This window comes from Portunus trituberculatus, chromosome 39, assembly GCF_017591435.1.
Source record: "Portunus trituberculatus isolate SZX2019 chromosome 39, ASM1759143v1, whole genome shotgun sequence".
Lineage (NCBI taxonomy): Eukaryota > Metazoa > Arthropoda > Malacostraca > Decapoda > Portunidae > Portunus > Portunus trituberculatus.
In genome coordinates, this window is record NC_059293.1 from 12,183,504 (window position 1) to 12,203,653 (window position 20,150).

At 40.8% G+C, this 20,150-nt stretch overlaps 1 protein-coding gene across 1 annotated transcript in view; it reads left to right on the forward strand.

Annotated features, from left to right (window-relative positions):
* Positions 1–19,992, forward strand: part of LOC123515533 (kinesin-like protein unc-104) — a 103,281-nt gene extending 83,289 nt beyond the window's left edge. Inside the window, exons 22-37 of the mRNA XM_045274244.1 lie at positions 1,236–1,354; positions 1,522–1,731; positions 2,246–2,423; positions 3,081–3,171; positions 3,632–3,756; positions 5,917–6,098; positions 7,022–7,186; positions 7,404–7,624; positions 8,951–9,140; positions 11,497–11,744; positions 12,652–12,831; positions 13,097–13,212; positions 13,524–13,779; positions 15,221–15,357; positions 15,894–15,995; positions 16,646–19,992. Of these exons, the coding sequence (XP_045130179.1) occupies positions 1,236–1,354; positions 1,522–1,731; positions 2,246–2,423; positions 3,081–3,171; positions 3,632–3,756; positions 5,917–6,098; positions 7,022–7,186; positions 7,404–7,624; positions 8,951–9,140; positions 11,497–11,744; positions 12,652–12,831; positions 13,097–13,212; positions 13,524–13,779; positions 15,221–15,357; positions 15,894–15,995; positions 16,646–16,721 (2,596 nt within the window). The 3' untranslated portion in view covers positions 16,722–19,992. The remainder of the gene's footprint in view (positions 1–1,235; positions 1,355–1,521; positions 1,732–2,245; positions 2,424–3,080; positions 3,172–3,631; positions 3,757–5,916; positions 6,099–7,021; positions 7,187–7,403; positions 7,625–8,950; positions 9,141–11,496; positions 11,745–12,651; positions 12,832–13,096; positions 13,213–13,523; positions 13,780–15,220; positions 15,358–15,893; positions 15,996–16,645) is intronic.
* Positions 19,993–20,150: the final 158 nt, after the last annotated feature.

Below are 20,150 nucleotides of genomic sequence, written 5' to 3' on the forward strand. Positions count from 1 at the left end.
ATTAATACATTGTTACTGTTTTTATTACATAAAATTAGGCATGCGTATACCTTAAAATGCCATCAAGATTGTTAAATTTTAAAAGAATTTATTGGGGGTGTTTAAGCAGCCCCCCGAGTCCCTCAACCCAATCTACTGATTAGGCTTGCTTCACTCAGAGTGGCTTGCTACCAATCTCATGGGGTACAGGAATTCAGGTTAGCCCCCTAAATTTTTATTGTGGATCCACAGGACCACCAGAGAGAGAGAGAGAGAGAGAGAGATGGGTGGGGGGATAAGGAAGGGAAAAATACAAGTACGACAATCTTAATATAGATATGATAGTTTATGATACCTTGATTTTGAATTTCTCTGAGCTTTGCCTCTCTTGGGTATTGCTAATCTATATTTTCTTAACTGATATTCAACTTTGTATAAAAACAATTTTAATGATTGAGAGAACATAAATAGAATAAAGGATGTGGATCTTTGGTCTTGATAGCACTGTCTCAACTCCTCACAGACCTCACTCAAGTCACTCAATCAGATCCTATTCCTGAGTCTTCAGTCCTCATTCCTCAGTCAGTGTTCCTTGAGCTGCAGTGCTGGTGGTAGGGTGTGGGTAAAGAGCACTGGATTATTGGAGTATTTCCTTCATATTAAGGTAGCAATGTCTTGATAGTGTGTATCATTTAACAATTTATCCCGCATTCTCTCTGTTATGAAGAAAAAAAAGCTATGTGCAAAAAACAGTGGGAATGAGCAGAAAACGCAACCAAAATTAAAGAAAAATGGTTTATTGAGAACGTTAAGCACAGCGAAGACGAAAACTATTTATGCAGTGTGTGTGGCTTCCCAGTGAAGTAAGACTCACTTTTTGTACATGGCTGAAGAGGTAAGTCAGGTGTGAGAGGGTGGGACGGGGTGTGTTGGTGATCATGGGACTGTGGGTGGGGCACAGCGGCAGCCGAGGGCAAGGTTACTAGATGTAGGTGAGTAAACTAGTAGTGGGAGGAGGGCAAACAAGAAAATGTTCAGAAGACAATATTTCCAGTGTTTTTATGGTGTTTTCAGGTGTATAGATAGTGTATTAATAGCAGTAGCAGATCCATTGGGGGGATGGGGGCTGAAGCTCCCCACCAGGTTAGCTTCCCTGTGCCAAATTTTACCCTGGATCCATCACTGATTATGCATTTTCAGTAACTACTTTAACATAATGCTATTGCTGAGTTCTGATTTGTATGTTTTTTCTGCAGAGGGTTCCTGTACCTAAGCAACTTGCTGTACCCTGTGCCTCTGCTGCATCGTGTGGCCATCGTCAATGAACGTGGTGATGTGAAAGGATACCTCAAGGTGGCAGTGCAGGCTGTTATTGGTGAGTGATGACTCTGTGCTTCCTTTCTTATTATATGTGCTATTCATTATAACTCTTTTATCATCAATAAAAGTATATATAATGCAGAAGATTAGCCCAAGAAAGACCAAGTAACATTTTTTTATTGTGAGACTGTGAAACTTTTTTTTCCTTTTTTACATAACCAGTATCTGAGGATGATGCTGTGGAGAGCACCCAGCCAGCAGGAGTGAGGCAATCAGCCAGGATATCTTTCAATGAGGGCAGCTTCAAGAGGCCACGTGCCAAGCGAGGCTCTCTCTCGGCCCAGGTGCTGGAGAAGAACACAGCAGCTGCAGCAGAGGAGGAACGCATTGTGGAGGGACAAGTGGGTCCAGGAGACACTATCAAGCTTGAAGGTAATAGAAATAATACTACTGTTGTTATTTGTATACAGTTGTTGTTCCAGTCATGGAGAGGCAAGAGTAGCATGTTTGAGTTGGTATAGCCATGTGATTAGGATGGAAGTGAAGATGGAAGGAGAACTAGGAGAAGACAAAGGATTAGATTGGGATAGAAAATCCAGAGAGACATGAGACAGCTGGGCGTGGAGGAGGAGAATGCAGGAGACAGGAGTCATTGGTAATAATACACTAGAGCAGGTAACCTCATTAAGGAAAAGAAGACCAAGATTGTCATATGAAAACTCATTGTGGATGATACCTTATTAGTGTTTAGTATTACTGTAACTTGAGAATTTATATGATTGAATTTTAACTTTGCTATTACCCCAATGAGATGTGTTTAAGACCAAGAAGAAAACGTATAATATCATGTCAAATGAAAATTTGATTGTTGATATTATTCACTTTATTATCTTTTGGTGCTACTGTGACTTATGTATTTTGCTAGCTGAATTTTAACTTTTCCCAGATGAGGTGTGTGAAGTGGACAGTGGACGAGGTGACAGCAGTGCCAGTTCATGTGACAGTGGCAAGTATGATGACCTGCCACCCCACCTGCGCCTCGGACAGGAGCTTACCTTCCGTGTCACAGTCCTCCAGGCCTTTGATGTCTCCACTGAGTATGCCGACATCTTCTGCCAGTTCAAGTGAGTTTGTGTCTGATGTACATTTTAAGGAAATTATTACTATTTGTTATTCTCCATGTTAATCGTTTTAGCTGTATTTCTTATTGGGACTTGGCATCTAACTGGGCCTTTTATATATATATATATATATATATATATATATATATATACAATAAGCCACTGCACTTGGCAAATTAATTAGTCTGGCGAAACTACCGCCAAATGCGAATTTCACCAAGCACGAGTTCTTTATACCATATAAATTGCCTAAGAAATGCCTCAATCAGTCTTGGTCATTACAAATTTCGTTGCCCTTGTCCAGTGCTTCTTTTACATAAAAGAAAAGACTGAAAACTATCACTACTATAATTACTACAGCAATATCTTTAGTTTTAGGGTGAAGTTATTGTAATATTGTATTTTCTTTCTGTGAATTTGAAGAATCAACTATTACTATTATTACTGTTAAAGGTTTTACTAAATATCATTTCTAGATTACCATTGAGGAAACAATGCTATATACAGTTACTCTAAAGATCCTATGTGAATCAGTGAGATTGAATTTGATACATAAGCTTCGTATTCTGTTTTTAAGCTGCAGAATTCCTCTCATTGTTACACCAACATATTACTCTGAACTATGGAATTTGTCTTTTTAACTTGCCCACACCTCCACAGCTTCCTGCACCGTCATGATGAGGCGTTCTCCACCGAGCCTGTCAAAAACACTGGCAAGGGACCCCCACTGGGCTTCTATCATGTACAGAATGTGAGTACCTTATGCTGACTTTAAAGTGGAGAAGTTTTTCATTTGTTTATTTTATTTGTATTTTTATTCTTATTTTTTATTTTATTTTTTTCATTTATTTAGTGATATTTTTGTTTTCTGTGTGTGTTTGATTCTCTTATATGTATCTGTGTGTGAGTTGCATATTTGTGTTTGCTTTTGTTTGTGTGCTTTCTCTCTCTCTCTCTCTCTCTCTCTCTCTCTCTCTCTCTCTCTCTCTCTCTCTCTCTCTCTCTCTCTCTCTCTCTCTCAAAAGTATCATAAATTATCTTGTACATTCCATGAAACCATCCATACACTAAACATAACCTGAGCCTACCTAACACTCATCGTCCCTCCCATATTATTTCATACATTCTCAGAAATCATCTATCCACTGAACATAACTCTCACAAAACTTAATGTCACACTTTTGATTGCTCTCCTCTTCCCCATCCAACAGATCACTGTCACAGTGACCAAAGCTTTCATAGATTACATCAGGACTCAGCCCATTGTGTTTGAGGTGTTCGGTCACTACCAGCAGCACCCACTTCACCGAGACTCACGCCAGGACGCCACACACTTGTAAGTCCAGCCTAGTCCTGTGTCCACTTCCTCTATTTATTCTCTCTCTCATTCTCTCACTCGGTTACCTCTAGGGGCCATATTTTGAAATACTTTGGTCTCTCATCATGACTGTTTTCAAAACTCACTCACTGTAAGTCCAACTTCATTCAGTGTTGGGTCCCTCTAATTACTCTCGTTCCCTGTCTCTAATATTCTTTGAACCCATATTATGAAATGTTTTCCTATTTCACCACAGCTATTTTTAACGGCCACAGAAATTATTGATTTAGTTCTCAATAATACTACTTCTGTTGATACTATGGAAGCCTTGTTAATCTGTCTCAAGAACGGCCCAAAATACCCATAAAAATCTGTAACTTCAACTGGAGCCACTTCTGAATGCTTTGCTTTCTCATCACAGCTGTTTTCAAAGGCAATAGAAAGTATTTGCCAGATTCTCAAAAGTATTTCCTCTGTTGATAATAAAGTTAATGTTAATCTGTCAATAGAGCCTTGAAAAATACCCTTAAAAATCTGTGCAACTTCAACTAGGTTGCTAAAGGTTTCTGAATGTAGAGAGGATCCAGCACAGAAGCATTTCAGAATATGATTTATGATCTGTGGTGCCTTAAATCAATTGGTCATTATTTCTCTTGCTCTTTCATTCAGTGATATGTCTACAAGAATAGGTAATAACAGAAAGATGGGAGTTGGTCTTAAGGAAGTGGACATTTCCACAAAACAAGAAAGAAATAGAGGAAACCTTTTGTTGATTCCTGTTTTCTGGTTCCTTCTTGAATATCATTTCCCATCATTTAGAATTTTTATAGTGGTAGTGGTAATGTGACAATGGTGTCATGGCTACTAGATGTTACATTAGATCACTGCTTGGTAATAATGTAAAAGAATAAGCATACTCTTTGACGTTCTCCTTTGAAAATTACTGTTGTATTATTCTGTAATAAGTTTCTTCATGATCATATCTTCTTTCATAAAGTTTCAGTTAATCATGGCAACAATATGAACTTTGTTTATATTTATTGATAGATTTTCAAAATGCATACAAGAGAATATTTAGGTATGACCCTATTTTTCTAGCTCATAATACAATTTCTGTAATGCTCAGTATTTTTAACTATTGCCCTTTTCCTTAATGAGAGAATATAAGGACATGTAACATGGTAATATATTTATACTATCTGGTACATTAATTTTGTAGTGTGTATTTAGAACATATAATAGTTAGGTATAGTAAATGATGCCAGTCAGTCTCCAGCGTCCCTGCCTCACTGCTGCTGCTTGGCTTGTCACTGCTTCCCTCTCCTTTGCTACCTCTGTTCCTCCTTCTGCTGTGTGAGTGAGTAAGCACCTCAAGTGTTGTCTCCCTTCCTTCCCAACCCTCTGGTTATGGTGTGTACCGTGTGTTCATGCATTTGTGTGTGTAAATCACCACAGAAAGAGCTTATACTTCATATAGTTTGATCCTTGGTTAGGCAAGATCTTTCACACTACACACTGCATCCTGGCCCTTTAGGAGAGTAACTGCTTGTTCGTCAGTGAAAATGATTAACAACCAAACTAAGTTGCAGACCTTTGTGTGTGTATGTGTGTGTGTGTGTGCATTGGTGTGTGTATGTATGTGTGTTTGCAGCCTTATTTTTTTGTGCATTAATTTCCCATGCTAGTATATTCAGCTATAGTATTTGCATCACTTGAGTTGATGAAAGAATCAAGATTACAGTATGTAGTCAAGTTAATGGCCGTTTATTGTCACGGCTTAGAACACAAGAATGTGCCTCATGTTTTGTTTTCACCCATTATTTTTTGCATTTATGTCTTATTTTTGCATTCATGCCTCTATTTTTGCATTCATGCCCTTGTGTTTTTTGCATTCATACCCTTTCATTTTTGCATTCATGCCTTTCTTTTTTAATTCATGCTGATATGTTTTTGCATCATTGTGAACATAAAGTGAACCAACCAAATGCACTTGTCATCCATTTCTTTTACTATAGAGCTTTTCAGTACTCGCTAACGCTCCCGACCTTCCCGCATGTTTGTCTGTGTCTAACACCCTGTGCTATGCTGTCTCCCTCTCCCCACTCCACCACCCTGCTGCTGAATGTGCTCTGGCATCTGTGTGCTGGTGCTGCTGCTGGTGCTGGCGGTGGGCTGCAGCTTACCTCCCGGCATCCTACCCCCCAATAGTTCCCGTGGTCCCCCTAAGAGGATGCAGCCACCCGCTATTCCCATCAGCCAGCCCATCCGCTCCCCGAAGTTCGGTGTGATGCAGAGCCCATCCACTTCCCACGTGCACGCCAGGCATGACCTCCTCGTCTGGTTCGAGATCTGCGAGCTAGGTGTGTGGCTCAGAAGACCTATGTTCCTCTACACTGTCTTACCTTTACATACTCTTTATATACAGTCATACTTTTATACACACTTATTTTTATGCAGTCTTGTTTTGATAGTTTTTTTTACACAATTTTACTTTTATGGTTTAATTTTTAAGGTCTTGCTTGTACAGTATTACCTTTATATAGTCTTACTTCTATAGTTTTACTTCTATATTATCTTTTATACAGAGTTACAGTTTCACTTTTACACAGTCTTACAGATTCCACATTTATTTCCTTTTCCACATCTGGCACAGAATTGCTGAAGTACTAAAGTCACACAGTATATTTCCTTTATTCATGATAATAAACAGAAAACTGGTGGATGACAAAAATGACTAATCTGGTTTTATTATTATGAAAATGCACTAATTACCCTTCTTTCCCCTCTTCCTCCTTTATTCCAACCATTCTTGCTTCTCTTTCTTCTTTCATCACCTTTCTGTTCTCCCCTCTACTTACTCCTCTCTCCTTCCTTTTTCTACTATCTTCCACTGTACCTTCTATAATATCTTTCTCCTTTTTATCTTCCATCACTCCCTCTGCTACACCTTTCCTCTTTCTTTCCTCCCTATCATCCTTCATCTTTCCTCCTGTTATGCGTTTCCTTTCTTTCATCCCTGCTTCTCCACCTTTCTCCTCTTTGCTCTCATCTCCATGCATGGCTTCCCACCTTCCCTCTCTTTATCCTTCATTGTTCCCTGTTACATCTTTCCACCTTCTTTCTTCTTCATTATCTTCTATCACCCTTTCTGCCTCACCTTTTCTCCTTGTTATGCCTTGCTTTCTGGTTCCTTACCTTCTTACCTTTCTTTTATCCACCTCTTTTCCTGGCTTTCCATCTTCTTTCCTTCCTTCCATCCTCCTTTCCACTTCCCCCAACACAGCCCCGAATGGAGAGTACGTTCCTGCAGTAGTGGAGCACGGGGACGACCTGCCTTGCCGCGGCCTCTTCCTCCTCCACCAGGGCATCCAGCGACGCATCCGTATCACCATTGTGCACGAGCATTCACAGGACCTGGTGTGGAGGGACGTGAGGGAGCTTGTGGCTGGTGAGTGGAGGAGTGGATGAAATGTATTGGAAAGTTGAGAGAATTTGAGTGGATGATGTAAATGATGGATGGGTTGTCTGAGAAAGTTGAATTATGAATGAATAATGAAAGTGATGGGTGAGTAGTGTTAGAAAGATGAGTGGATCTAACCTATTAAAACCCTACCATTTGTCTCATCATGTCTCTCCTATCACGTACTCTGCCTCTATTCTATCAGGTCGAATCCGTAGTACCCCTGAAAATGAAGACGACAATAATGACACCTCAGTCCTCTCCCTTGGAATCTTCCCTGGCGAGTACCTTGAGTATCCTGGCGAGGACCGCACTCTCTTCCGCTTCGAAGCCGCCTGGGACTCCTCTCTCCACAACTCAGTGATGCTCAACCGTGTCACTCTGCCTGGCGAGCACGTCTACATGACCATCTCTGCTTATCTGGAGGTGTGTGGTTGAGTGTGGGCTGGACTGGTGCTTATGAGAGTTATCTGTTGTTGTTCCTCTTGGGATTAGGGTGTTTTCTTGTTTGCATTTTGTAAGAGGGGTTATGTTCAAGAGGAACTATATATATATATATATATATATATATATATATATATATATATATATATATATATATATATATATATATATATATATATATATATATATATTATATATATAAGACCCACTGAGGTGCTAATCCATTAGAAGAGCTTTATTGTAATTTTTCTTGAGGTCTTGAAATTTCCCTTTTGAAAGGATTCAGGTCATAGGAAGAGAAAATACATAACAAGATAAAGTTTATTAGTAAAAGGGAAGCAAGATTGTGAGCACGGGTTTACTCACATATTAGGGAATTGTACATATTATGGAATGTGAGGATTTGTGGATGAAATATGTGGATGAATAATATCTTTCTTTGTGATCTGGTGTTCATGAGTTCCATCCATCTTTGTTGCTTTTAAGGATTGTGAGGAGTTGAGTTAAATACATGAAATTTTTTTTTTTGTGATGCTGTGTTACAGTAGTGTGTTTATTCATTTTATATTTATTCAATAATAATCTTAAATATTCCTTCCATTCATCCTCTTTCCTTCTCCCTTCTGTTGTCTTATCTTCTAATTCCCTTTTCCCTAAAACTATCTACCTATCATCCCTTCCATTCTTTCTTCTATCTTTTCTTCCATCTCTTTTTTTCTCACTATTCCTTTCCTCTTCCTTCCCTGTCACCCCTCTATGATCACCATCTCATTTCTTTTCTTCTTCCCTTTTATGCATCATCTTTTTGTCTCCCTCTTGACTGTCCATACACTGCATTCTTTCTTCTTTATCCTGTCCTTTCCCTTCTACTTTCCTTATACATATCTATCCTCCTTTTACTCTCAAAACTTTATCATTTCTGTGCCCTTTGCTTCTCACCATCCTTTCCCTGTCTTTCTATTTTCCTTTTACACATCATTGTTCCTTCCTTTACTCACCATTATGACTTCTTTCTTCTTTTCCTTTATGTTTTCCTTTTAAATATTTCTTTAATACATTTCTTAATTTATCATCTCTCTGTTCCTTTACACTGTCTTCAACCAAATTATCTTTTCCATCTTTCCTTCTAAACATAATCTTTTCCCTCCTCAACTCCCTATCACTGCTGTTCCTTTGTTCTGCCACCCCATCCCGTCATACTGCCACCAAACAACCATATTTTTCTTTGTTCTTTCCTTCAAAACATAATCTCTCTCCTTAACTCCCCTCCACTACTGTCCCTTCTCTCCACACACCTTGAAACAACAGCTGGAGAACAACGCCCAGCCAGCTATCATCACCAAGGACCTTTGCATGGTGGTGTACGGCAGGGACTCACGCACCATACCCCGCTCCCTTCGTCACATCTTCAGCGGCTCATACAAGAACGCTGAGGCCAACCGGATCTGCGGGGTCTATGAGACAGTTCTGAAGAGAGCGACTGAAGCAGGTAGTCCAGGTTTGTGGTTAAATCCCAACACCATGTAGAGAGGTGGTCATGGGGGCAAGCCTATGTGTCTGTGTGGGAGTGGGGTGAGTTTCAGGTGCTGGTGGCCTGGGTTCATGCGTGGGCTGGCTTGCTGTCTGTCTTTCTGTCTGTCTATTTATTTATTTCTCTATGTGTGAGTTTGTGTGATTTTTGTGTGTCTGTATATCCGTTCATCTGTGCTTTCTGTCTGTGTTATTTGTTGTTTTGTGTTGTTTTTAGTGAGAGGCTGTTTTGTTATTTTCTTTTGTCTATGTATTGTATGCCTTTTTTCTCTCTCTCTCTCTCTCTCTCTCTCTCTCTCTCTCTCTCTCTCTCTCTCTCTCTCTCTCTCTCTCTCTCTCTCTCTCTCTCTCTCTCTCTCTCTCTCTCTCTCTCTCTCTCTCTCTCTCTCTCTCTGGGGCTTGCAAACTTTCTATCCTTTCTCCCTTTTTTCTTTCTCCTCTTTCCAGTTTTACTTTTCCTTCATATCTCAAAATCACTCACTGTTACTTCCTTCTTCCAGTGTCTCTCAATATGTTCTAGTCATCCTTCCTTTAGTTTTCTCTGTATTTTATTTATTCACACTCTCATCAACCTGAGGAACGTTAGACAGAAAGGCAGGTGTGTCAGGACTGGCCGCACCCTGCAAACCATTACCACTACCTATTCCTACTCCTCTCCTCTCTTCTACTCTTGTCCTTCTCCTTCTCCTCCTCCTTTCCTTCGGTCTCCTCTCCTCTGCCACCATTACCACCACTACAACTGCTATTGCTGCTGCTGCTGCTACTGCCATCACTACTACTACTGCAACTATACTACCATCACTGCTACTGCTGCCTCTGCTACTGCTACTATTATTGTTGTTTTCTAGCTTTATTAATGCTGTGGACACAATTTTTTTTTCTTTTAACTGAATTATGTGCATATTTATGTGTGATAATGCTTTCTATGGCTTATTGATCTCTCTCTCTCTCTCTCTCTCTCTCTCTCTCTCTCTCTCTCTCTCTCTCTCTCTCTCTCTCTCTCTCTCTCTCTCTCTCTCTCTCTCTCTCTCTCTCTCTCTTTGAAGTCCTCTCATAAAATACTTGTGGATGAGTCAGTATTGTTTTATTTGTCATTTTACTTTCTTAGGTTTAATTCAGAATCATGTTATTTGTATCGATGAAAGTATTAGAAATAAGCAAATGAGAAGACTTCAGATAGAAATTACTGTCTTGATGGGTGTTTAGTTAAAGAGCACTCGTGATAATTTCTAGACACTTGAAGTGTCAGCACAGTAAAGCTTCCTACCACTCCATTACTGATCTTCCATAATTTTTTTCCCTTTTTCTCTTAATATCTTCGGGGATTTTTAAAACCTTTTGCTTTCACTTGCTGTAACCGTCTTGTGAGTCTAGCCACAGCTGTTGTTGTGCTTTCTGTTGTAAACCAACACAAGCAGGTTACATATTATGGAGGAAATTTATTGCCTTGCCCTTGAATGGAAACTACAATACAGATGTAGTTCCTGTTTGATTCATCCCTAATTGTTTGTTACCTGCCTGACCTGGTTGTCATTCCTCATGACCCTCTGTGACCTCAATACCATGACCTCCACATCCAGATGAATAGAGGAAGGTTTTCTATCCTTATCCTTCTGCTCTCTCCCTCTCTCCCTCCCTCCCCTCCCCATCAAGGCAGTCATGCCCTCAGCATCATGGCATTTTGGTGTGTTTTCACCATGGCACTGCAGTATATTTCCCTGATTTTTGTCAATGATTCCTTCACAGAAATGCATTATTTTCATACCAACAAGTTTTATCCCTCCTAAATAAAAGCAAAAATCCACTGTTTTGACAGACAAAAGCTTGATTCTTCTTGCAGTAGAAGTGCAGTTTGAAAATCAATATGTTCACTACTTTTTCTTCTCTGGGGATATATATTTTTGAAATGCACAGTGTGTGTTTTAAAGATCCAAGTTTTTTAGCCATCCCCGAGACACTAGTGTGTAGCCCTAGCGGCACTAGTTTGTAGCCCTGGCGGCATTAGTTTGTAGCCCGAGGCACTAGTGTGTAGCCTTTGTTGTGTCCCATGCTGTGCCGGTGTTTCTCTGTCCCACCCTGAGCCCCGGTGCCCTGACTCACTTAGTCTGCCTCACAGAAACATCATCTTAACCTTGACCCAGGACAAGAGGGGCATGATCATAACCTTGCTAGTAAGTGACCCGTGACCAGCTCTCTTCATATGTAACCTGTTGTGCTCCACGGTCTCCTCCTGTCCAATACACACCAGGCCTTCGGAGTGCCCACAGCCCCACACGCCTGCTCTGGGCTGGGGTGGAACTGATTGAGGGTGGGTCTCTTGGCAGGCTTGCAGCGGCGGCAGAGGAGAGTCCTGGACACTAGCTCCACTTATGTGCGTGGGGAGGAGAATCTCCATGGATGGAGACCCAGAGGGGACTCTCTCATCTTTGAGCACCAGTGGGAGCTGGAGAAAATCACTCGGCTGACTCAGGTGGAGCGCACCCGACACGTGCTGCTCCTCAGAGAGAAGCTGGGCCTTGGTTCTACCCCACACGCCTCAGGACACCACCATGACTTCACCAAGAGTGAGAAGGTGAGCATCTCTGATAATGCTGCTACATTTTCACAAAATCTATCTTGTTCTCCTCATCCATTTTCTCATTGTCTTTTCCCTCTTTCTTCTCCCCATGTTAATGTTTGAATGACTTTTTTAGTATCTTTGTCTTCCTCCTCCTCCTTATAATTTTTGCACATTCTCTTTGTCATATTCACTTTTGACATGCTTAGCTTTCCATGTACTAACAGCTTTGCGTCTGCCTCTCATTCATATATAGTGAAGATTTCTGTCTTGTGTGATGATTGTTAAGCTTACTTTTTTATGTGAATTGTCTCATCAACTCTATCCAGTCTATTATTAAATGTCTCTGCCTTAAATTGCAATGAGCTTACTTAACAAGTGTGTATGTGTATGTGTGCTCTTTGTCATTTGCACGTCTTATTCATCATGTTTACTGCCACTCTCTTATCATCTCGGCCTACTCATTCCACTCACTGTGCTTACTCTGTGCCTCTGCTGAAACACATTACATCATTGCTAAAACATGCTTTATGCTGCCTTGATGTCTAAACTCATAACTCTTAATGGAAGTTGGAGTAGCAAGACAAAATGTAAGATGTGAGCTACAATTTCCCTTGTCAGAAAGTTTAATTAGCAGTATAATTCAGCTCAATCTTGTGAAGAAATAAGGATAGTGCATTAAAATAAATAGGTCAGCATTCACTTTTCCTTGCTACTTCTCTACTTCAACCATACATGTTTATTAGTATCTTTCTTTCTCATGTATGTGAATGAGTCTCTATTTCCTCTCATACACCACACAACATTTCCTGTTTCATGTGAACCACCACCACCATTACCCTTTACCACTACCACCACCACCACCACAACAACAACCACTACCACCAATATGCACTCAGAGCTGCTTTTCTTCCTTCTCCAGCCCCTTATCAACCACCATCATCCTTTCACGCAGGAGGTGGCAAACCAAGCAGCCAAGGCAGGGTGTGATGCACGTGCTGTCCTCACCCGCTACTCCTCCCGTGACAACCCCCAGGCTGACACTGAGACCATGGGAGAGGCAGAGAAAGCCACTGCCTTGAAGTTTGCCAGACTCATGCAGGTATGGTATTGTATAGGGCCATTTCTCAAGCACACGCTGATGTCTAGTATCTATATGTGTCATTCACCCAAAATGATCTTGCTTCTGCATTTTCCCCATTCTTGCATCTTTAGTAACACACGCAAGCTTTGTAGACATCTGATTCACTGCAGCTGCCCTCCACACATATCAGAAATTTATAAAAGAAAAACACTTTCTTCCATATTTCTTGTGTATGAAAAAATAAATGCTATTCTTATTTTGAAGTGTTCTTGTGTGTCTGCAGGGCCGGTCAGCACAGTCCCTCGCCAAACAGGAGATGCCAGCCCAGACCCCAAATGATGATCAGGATGCCCTCACCACCTCAGTGACCTCCTCTTGTTCTTCCACCACCTCTGCTGAGTAAGTCTCACCACCCACAATTTTCGACCTCATCATGTCGTCTCAATGTCTTTGTCATCTTCCCTCTTTCAGTTTCCTTGTCATTTTCTTTTTCTCTCAATTTCTTTGTTATCTTCCTTCTCTCCCTGTTTTTCCTGTGTGCAGGTTAGCTTTGTGGTAGTATAAAACTATATAAAACTTACCTACCAATTTTGAACTACCATTCCCTTCCACAAATACGTATGTCAAAACTTTAATATTACAGAACATAAGAATATAAGAAAAAGATGATAGTTATGACTTTTCACTTGACTGCTTCTCTTCCTCCCTAGGCCATCATCCCCTGAGAGGCCCCGTGCTCCAGTGCCAGAGCTCCACATCCCGCTTGGTGGCAGCGCCGTGGTGAACCATGACTCCCCGCCTGCCAGCCCAGGAGACTCTCAGGACTCATCCCCTCTGGTGGAGTGCCGCTCAATGCCACTCTACGTGCCCGAGGTGGAGGAAATCCGCATTTCACCGGTGGTCAGCAGAAAGGGTTACCTCAATGTGCTTGATGACCGCACCAACACCTGGATCAAGAGATGGGTGGTGCGTACTCACTCTTTCCCTTGTTTTATTCTTTTCTACTTAGCATATGCATGGTTGCCAGGTTATAAAGGAAGATGAAGATAATGAGTGCTTTTTTTTATTGTCAAATACATTTTAATAGCTGGAAAAATAAACAGAAAATAAGGAATAGAAAGAATACCTAGAAAATACAGACTGAGAATTGCATGGATAGGCAGATGGTGTAAAAGGGATAGATAGAAATAGAGATTTAATAATTAAAGAATTATCATTTCAAAATTTCACTGATATTTAGCTTTTTTTCATATACAGGCAACCCCCGCTTAATGAAGGGGTTACGTTTCTAAAAAACCTTCGTTAAGTGAAACTTCGTTAAGCGAACCAATTATAACAAGTTTGACCCCTGACTGAACTTCCATTGAGAGTAAACAAAGCGAGAGTGCATCATAGTACAGTGAAAGGTTTAATGAAAGTAAAAATTATGAAGTTAAACATTTAAGCAGTTTAATTTAAGAGTAAGTCATTATAATGTACACTAATGTATGTATGTAAGTAACTTTATAATGTTGATGATCTTAAATTTATGGAGAGGGAAAGTGGAGCGGGAAATACGCTAGCTGGCAACCTGTGGAATGTAAACAAAGGGCATATCATTGTACCACATACAAAACTTATGTACCACATTTCCACAAGGCTTTCCATTTTATCCATTGCAGAGTCATGAGTTCAGGTGGTTCTTTTAGCTTGCAAGGAAGATATGATCTCACTAGCCTTCTTAATAGAGTCTGCTGACCTGAAAATGGTAGACAGTAGATGGAGTCAAGCCATGGTGAGAAGCAATGCTATTAGTTTTCTCACCTCTCTCGTGTCTGTGAATAATATCCAGCTTCACTTCGAGAGTAAGAGACTTCCTGGTCTTCTTAGTAACGCTAGGCGACATTGCAGGGCGTTTTGGTGGCATGTAGAGCAAGGGAAGACAAGCTGCTGCTGACGCTGTTATTGTTTTGAACTAGGGGAGTGAGTGGTGCGCATTTTGTCCACGAGAGGCGCTGGTGTATTGAAAAGCTTGTTGACTTACGTGAAAAATTACCTGGATAAAATTTCGTTAAAGCAAGTTTGGTGTTCGTTAAACGAGCAGATGGTAGTAAAATGAAACCTTCAATGTAGCAAAATTTCGTTGTGTGAACCTTCGTTTAGCAGGGGTTGCCTGTATATCTTCACCTTACACCGTAATTTATTTCCAAACACAAAACAAAAACATAAAAAAATCTAAGAAAATGAGAATACAAAAAGAATACATAGAAAACACAAACAGAAATGCAATCATGTGGTCATACAGAGATAGAAAGATTTCAATAACTCTTAGATTTATTTCCTTCACACCACAATTCAATTACAGAGGAGAATAACAAAAAATCTTTGTTCTCCACATTTGCCTCTACTAATTCTTCCCTCTGGTAAGGTGGTTCGTCGCCCTTACGTCTTCATCTTCCGGGACGAGAGGGATCCAGTGGAGCGTGGACTCATCAACTTAGTCACTGCACAGATTGAGTATTCAGAGGACCAGCAGGCAATGGTCCGTGTCAGGAATTCCTTCAGGTACGTGTTTTGCAAGCTGTGCCACTGACCCTCCATAGAGCAAGGGTAGGAGTACTTTCTCTTCTCCATCTAAGGTCAATGGGCTAAGAGAGTGGTTTGAATGAGTGCAAATGTAAAAAATACTTTGTCTTGAAGCCTTTTTCAGGGATGCAGCCTTGGTATATATGTATGTGTTTTTTCAGCTAACGAGTCAAAAGCAGAGTGAGAAGGAAGATCTTTACTTTATATATCATCATTGTTTTTTTTTGTTTTTTTTATAATTGCAGTGGTTCACAAGATTATCCCATTCCTTCTGTGGCTGATGGGACTAAGAGTGTGAATGATGTGTGCATGAATGTGTGTGGCTTGTCTGGGCCATCTCATGTGTGACTGTCAGCTTAATGTATAAATAGATCATTACTTTCATCATCTCTTTCCATATCTTGTTTTTTCAGGTTTGGTAATCCCTCTAGATATGTTACTCTTCTACACACATTTCTGTCACATGTCCCTCACCATCCATGGACTGCACTTTTATCTGACATTCTTATTTGCAGTGTGGTCACCAAACAAAGGGGCTTCCTGCTGCAAACACTGGGAGACAAGGAGGTGCATGACTGGTTGTATGCCATCAATCCACTCCTGGCAGGGCAGATCAGGTCAGGCTCTCTGCATTTCTACTCACAGTAACATAACTAGTAGTAGTAGTGATAGTAACAACTTAGTGATTCAATATTTCTGCAAGTATGTCACATTGCTACAGAAAATACTGAAAATACTGGAAGGATTTTCTTTATTTTTTTACCCAAGTGGTTTGTTCCTCTCTCTCTTGCATTTTGTGATCTATAATTAGAATTGTGTTGGATAAAAAAGAGTAATATTAGGAAAGGATTGAAGACTGTTTATAATCCCATTTTTTAATGTAACACTCTTCTCAGTTGCTTATTGTCAATGGATCTAATTTCTTCAATCTTGCAACCTCACTTATACACACTTTGTCCACACATCAAAAATTAGTGTAAAGAAAAAATTTGATGCTTTTTATAATCCTATTTCTGAAAGTGACAACCTGAATCACTGTTACCTGATGTCACATATTATCATTTCTTCATTACTTCAGCAGCCTCCCACACACACCCTTACCAACACAGATCAAGAAGTAATACAAAGGAATACCAAAGAATGCTGTGTATAATCCCCATTTTTTAAAGTGACACTCAGCTCACATCACTCCCTCACCTGATATTATAGTATATGAGCACATTGATTTCTCTGTTATGCTGCCTCGCTTACACCCTTGCCCACACAGATCAAAGTTGGGTCGCCGCAGTCGCCACACGTCGGGCGGCAGCCACCCCAACACCCTCTCAGTGCCCACTAAGTGAGGTGGATACCCCCTCATCATCACCACCACCACCACCACTCCACCCTCAGCCTCCCTTCGGCGCCACCACTTTACCCGTGGCCCCTAAGGTGTCTCGGGTCCCTTGCCGCTCACCTACTGCAACAACAACATCAACACTACTACTCCTCCTCCTCCTCCTCTTAGCCAGAAAGGAAGAAGTGGAAGTGGCGCTGCTACATAACAGTACTACCACGTCTTAGTGTTTTCATGTATGTGTCAACCAGAATAATAAATAAACACGTATTCCAGAAGCTAAAAAGTAGTCGTGCGCGAGGAGGGTGGCCAAACGGAAAGAAAGGTTCTCCCTCCCACCTGTCAAGTGGTGGGAACACTCGCTGCGCCTTCGAGGCAAGGTGACAGTCGCACTGTGTTTCACCTTCAGGAGACGTGGCTGGCAGGGCCGCGTTGGTACCTCCTTCAGTCTGACCATCATTATATATACATATATTTTTTTCTGCCAACCCCTCCCCTTTAAAAAAAGCATGTAGTAGAAGAGTCAGTACACTTGTCATATTTACATACTACTATACTGTCTGAGAGAGATAGGATGCCTCATTCTTTGTATCTGATGGAATTCTTAGTTTTGAAAGATGTTCCAGTAATGACTGCATGACTGTCTATTCTCTAGTCCCTAAGATGACAATACTACTAAAAAACTGAGCTTTAGAGAGACACTGCAGATCCCTCTCATCCCTCCCTCCCCATGCCATCCACAGACATTCCAGTCCCCTTTATTCTTGCAGTGTTTGCTGTGTTTCTCCTCCCAAATATTCAGTAAATGAGGACAAACAATAATTTTCCCCAATCAACTCTTTGTTCATCCCATGTGCTTGTTGCCTGTTGCTGTTCCTGGGCCCAACCAGTATCACTCCCTTATTGTGATCATTACTGTTGACTAATTAGTGCTGCAAGATGATACACTATTACCAAATTAGGCAAAGAGAGACACACACACACACACACACACACACACACACACACACACACACACACACACACACACACACACACACATTCATATCTGTGATGTGTAGGAGTTAGGTAGGATGTGATGTCCTGCCACTCACAAACATTCCTCTAGAGGGCTGAATGTTTTATATAAGCCCAAACCAATAGTGGCCTCACATTACATTATGAAGACTTGTTTGTTTTGAATTGTCAGGAACATTTGTGAACTATTTCTTTGCATAGCTCATCCCTTTCAACTCCCACAGCTTCTTTGGCCCTACCATGTAATTCTAGTCACTGCAGGCCATGTCTGGTTACTGAAAGATTATGGGCTAAGTCAGGTTTGTATGGATCTTGTGTTTTTCCATTATGTTATGCTGTAAATACTTCCTCCTTTTTCATAATATAAAAATCTTCATGTCCAGGTTTGAATATCGGATCTAATAATGCCATTGGCAGTTGCATATCACTGACAACATTCTAGGGAGCATTGATGTTTTGCCTTATTGCCCACACTCCAGGTTGTCTCACTCAGCACTCACCAGCCACTCACTCACAGCTCACTCACTTCCCCTCCTCAGGATAACATCAGTGACTCTCATCTTGACATCTTGCTGCATTGAGGGTGTGAGGCCAGTGAGATGAGGATGGCCTGGGGGAGTAGTGAGCTGTAATAGGTGCACATAAATATCAACAGATACACATGCACATACACACACATACACACATACAGTCTCTCATCATGGATTTCAAACATGATTAGCAGAGAGCATCAACATTCCCCAGGCTAGAGTTGTGAATAAGCAATTCTTGTGAGTTGTGATATACAAATAAAAGTATATATAGTATAAATAAGGATATACGTATATATATGTATGTATAAAATAATTTTTTGAAGAGTGAGGATTTATAAGATGCTGTAGATGGCAGATGATTTTAAGGGCAACTTGAACACTAAGGTCATAATACACTATAGTTTTATGCTGATCTGTAGGAATCAGTCTACAACAGCTTCCCTGCCCCACTCATAAATGTATAGAAGTCACCTGAGGGACTGCCGCAGCCTTTCCAGTCATTCCACAACACAACAGTGAGCCCAACGGACTCACAAACAGCTACCATGACCCACTACCAGACCATTCAAGACCACACCAGTTTATGAGACAAAGACAAAAACATGGCAGAGAAAGAGTGAGAGAATATGACAGGTCTTAGTCATAAAAGATACCAACAGACTACCTGACAGAGTGCATTTCACCCTGACTTGACCATCATCATTGCCACTACTGCCACCAGAACCACCACCACCACTACCCACATACGTAAATCTGTACTCTTGCACAAATGAGCTTGGCACAGAAAGAGTCCCTTGCCTTGAAGCTCCTTTACTCCTTAGATAGTCACAGTGAGGTGGCAGGAGTTGGTCACGTGATCTGGCTCTGGGACCCTTGACCTTATAAATCCTTGTCCAACTATTCCCTTTTTTTCTTTCCCCATCTTCCCGTCACTCCTCCCTCCCTTCACTCCCAACCAGATCTCTCCACTGCGTGCTCTCCTCCTCAGCCTGTCAGCGCTAGCATTCTGCCTCTGTGATTGCCCACAGAAAGGCTCATCTCTTGCCTTACTGTGAGGGAGTTGTGCTAGCTAGTGACATCTTACGCCACATGAGACCAGTCATTATCAGCCTTAAGTGGGCTTTCAGTAAGGCATTCACTTGTTCATAAAAGAGTATTAGACATTGAAAGATATTTTTGTTTTGGAATACTCAGACTGGACTACCTATATCATGTGATGAAACATTTCATTTTACTTCCTCCCACCTCCTCCCACCCTTGTAGAAAGTTGTCATAACATAAACAGTAGAGAGTGAGAGAGAGACAGACAGACAGATCATATTATATCAGGATGTTAACCTGGTGACTTTAAAGAATGAAACCAAAGATGTTAGCTGGTAAGAATAAGCGTACTATCTTTATCTAGTCACAAGCATCACCATTACACACCAAAGTAGAGTTTATGTTATCAAGATAATGTATATTGTTTTTGTTGGGTTGCCCATTTGTTTATTCATATTCAAGAGTTTAAAAAATCAGATCAATGATGACAAAGAATACAGGAGGATGTCCACTACCTCAGGACAACCTTCAGCTATGGATCACGACATATTTTTTTTAAGAAAATTGCGATTTGGATATTAATAGCTAGTGATATTATGTTATGATAGAGTATATCTCAAACAGTTATTTATGAAACTCACTGTAAAGCTTGATGTTTACAATGATATGGCCAAATGTAATAACTCAGCTGGTGTTTCTATATCCTTTACCCACAATGTATCCTTAACCCACAACCAACAGGACTGAGGGATGGCTCTGAATTAACCCCTTCACTGTAATAAGCAACAATTCACACCACTATTTAAAAAACAAACCACAGTGTGGAATCTTCATAAACATCCACA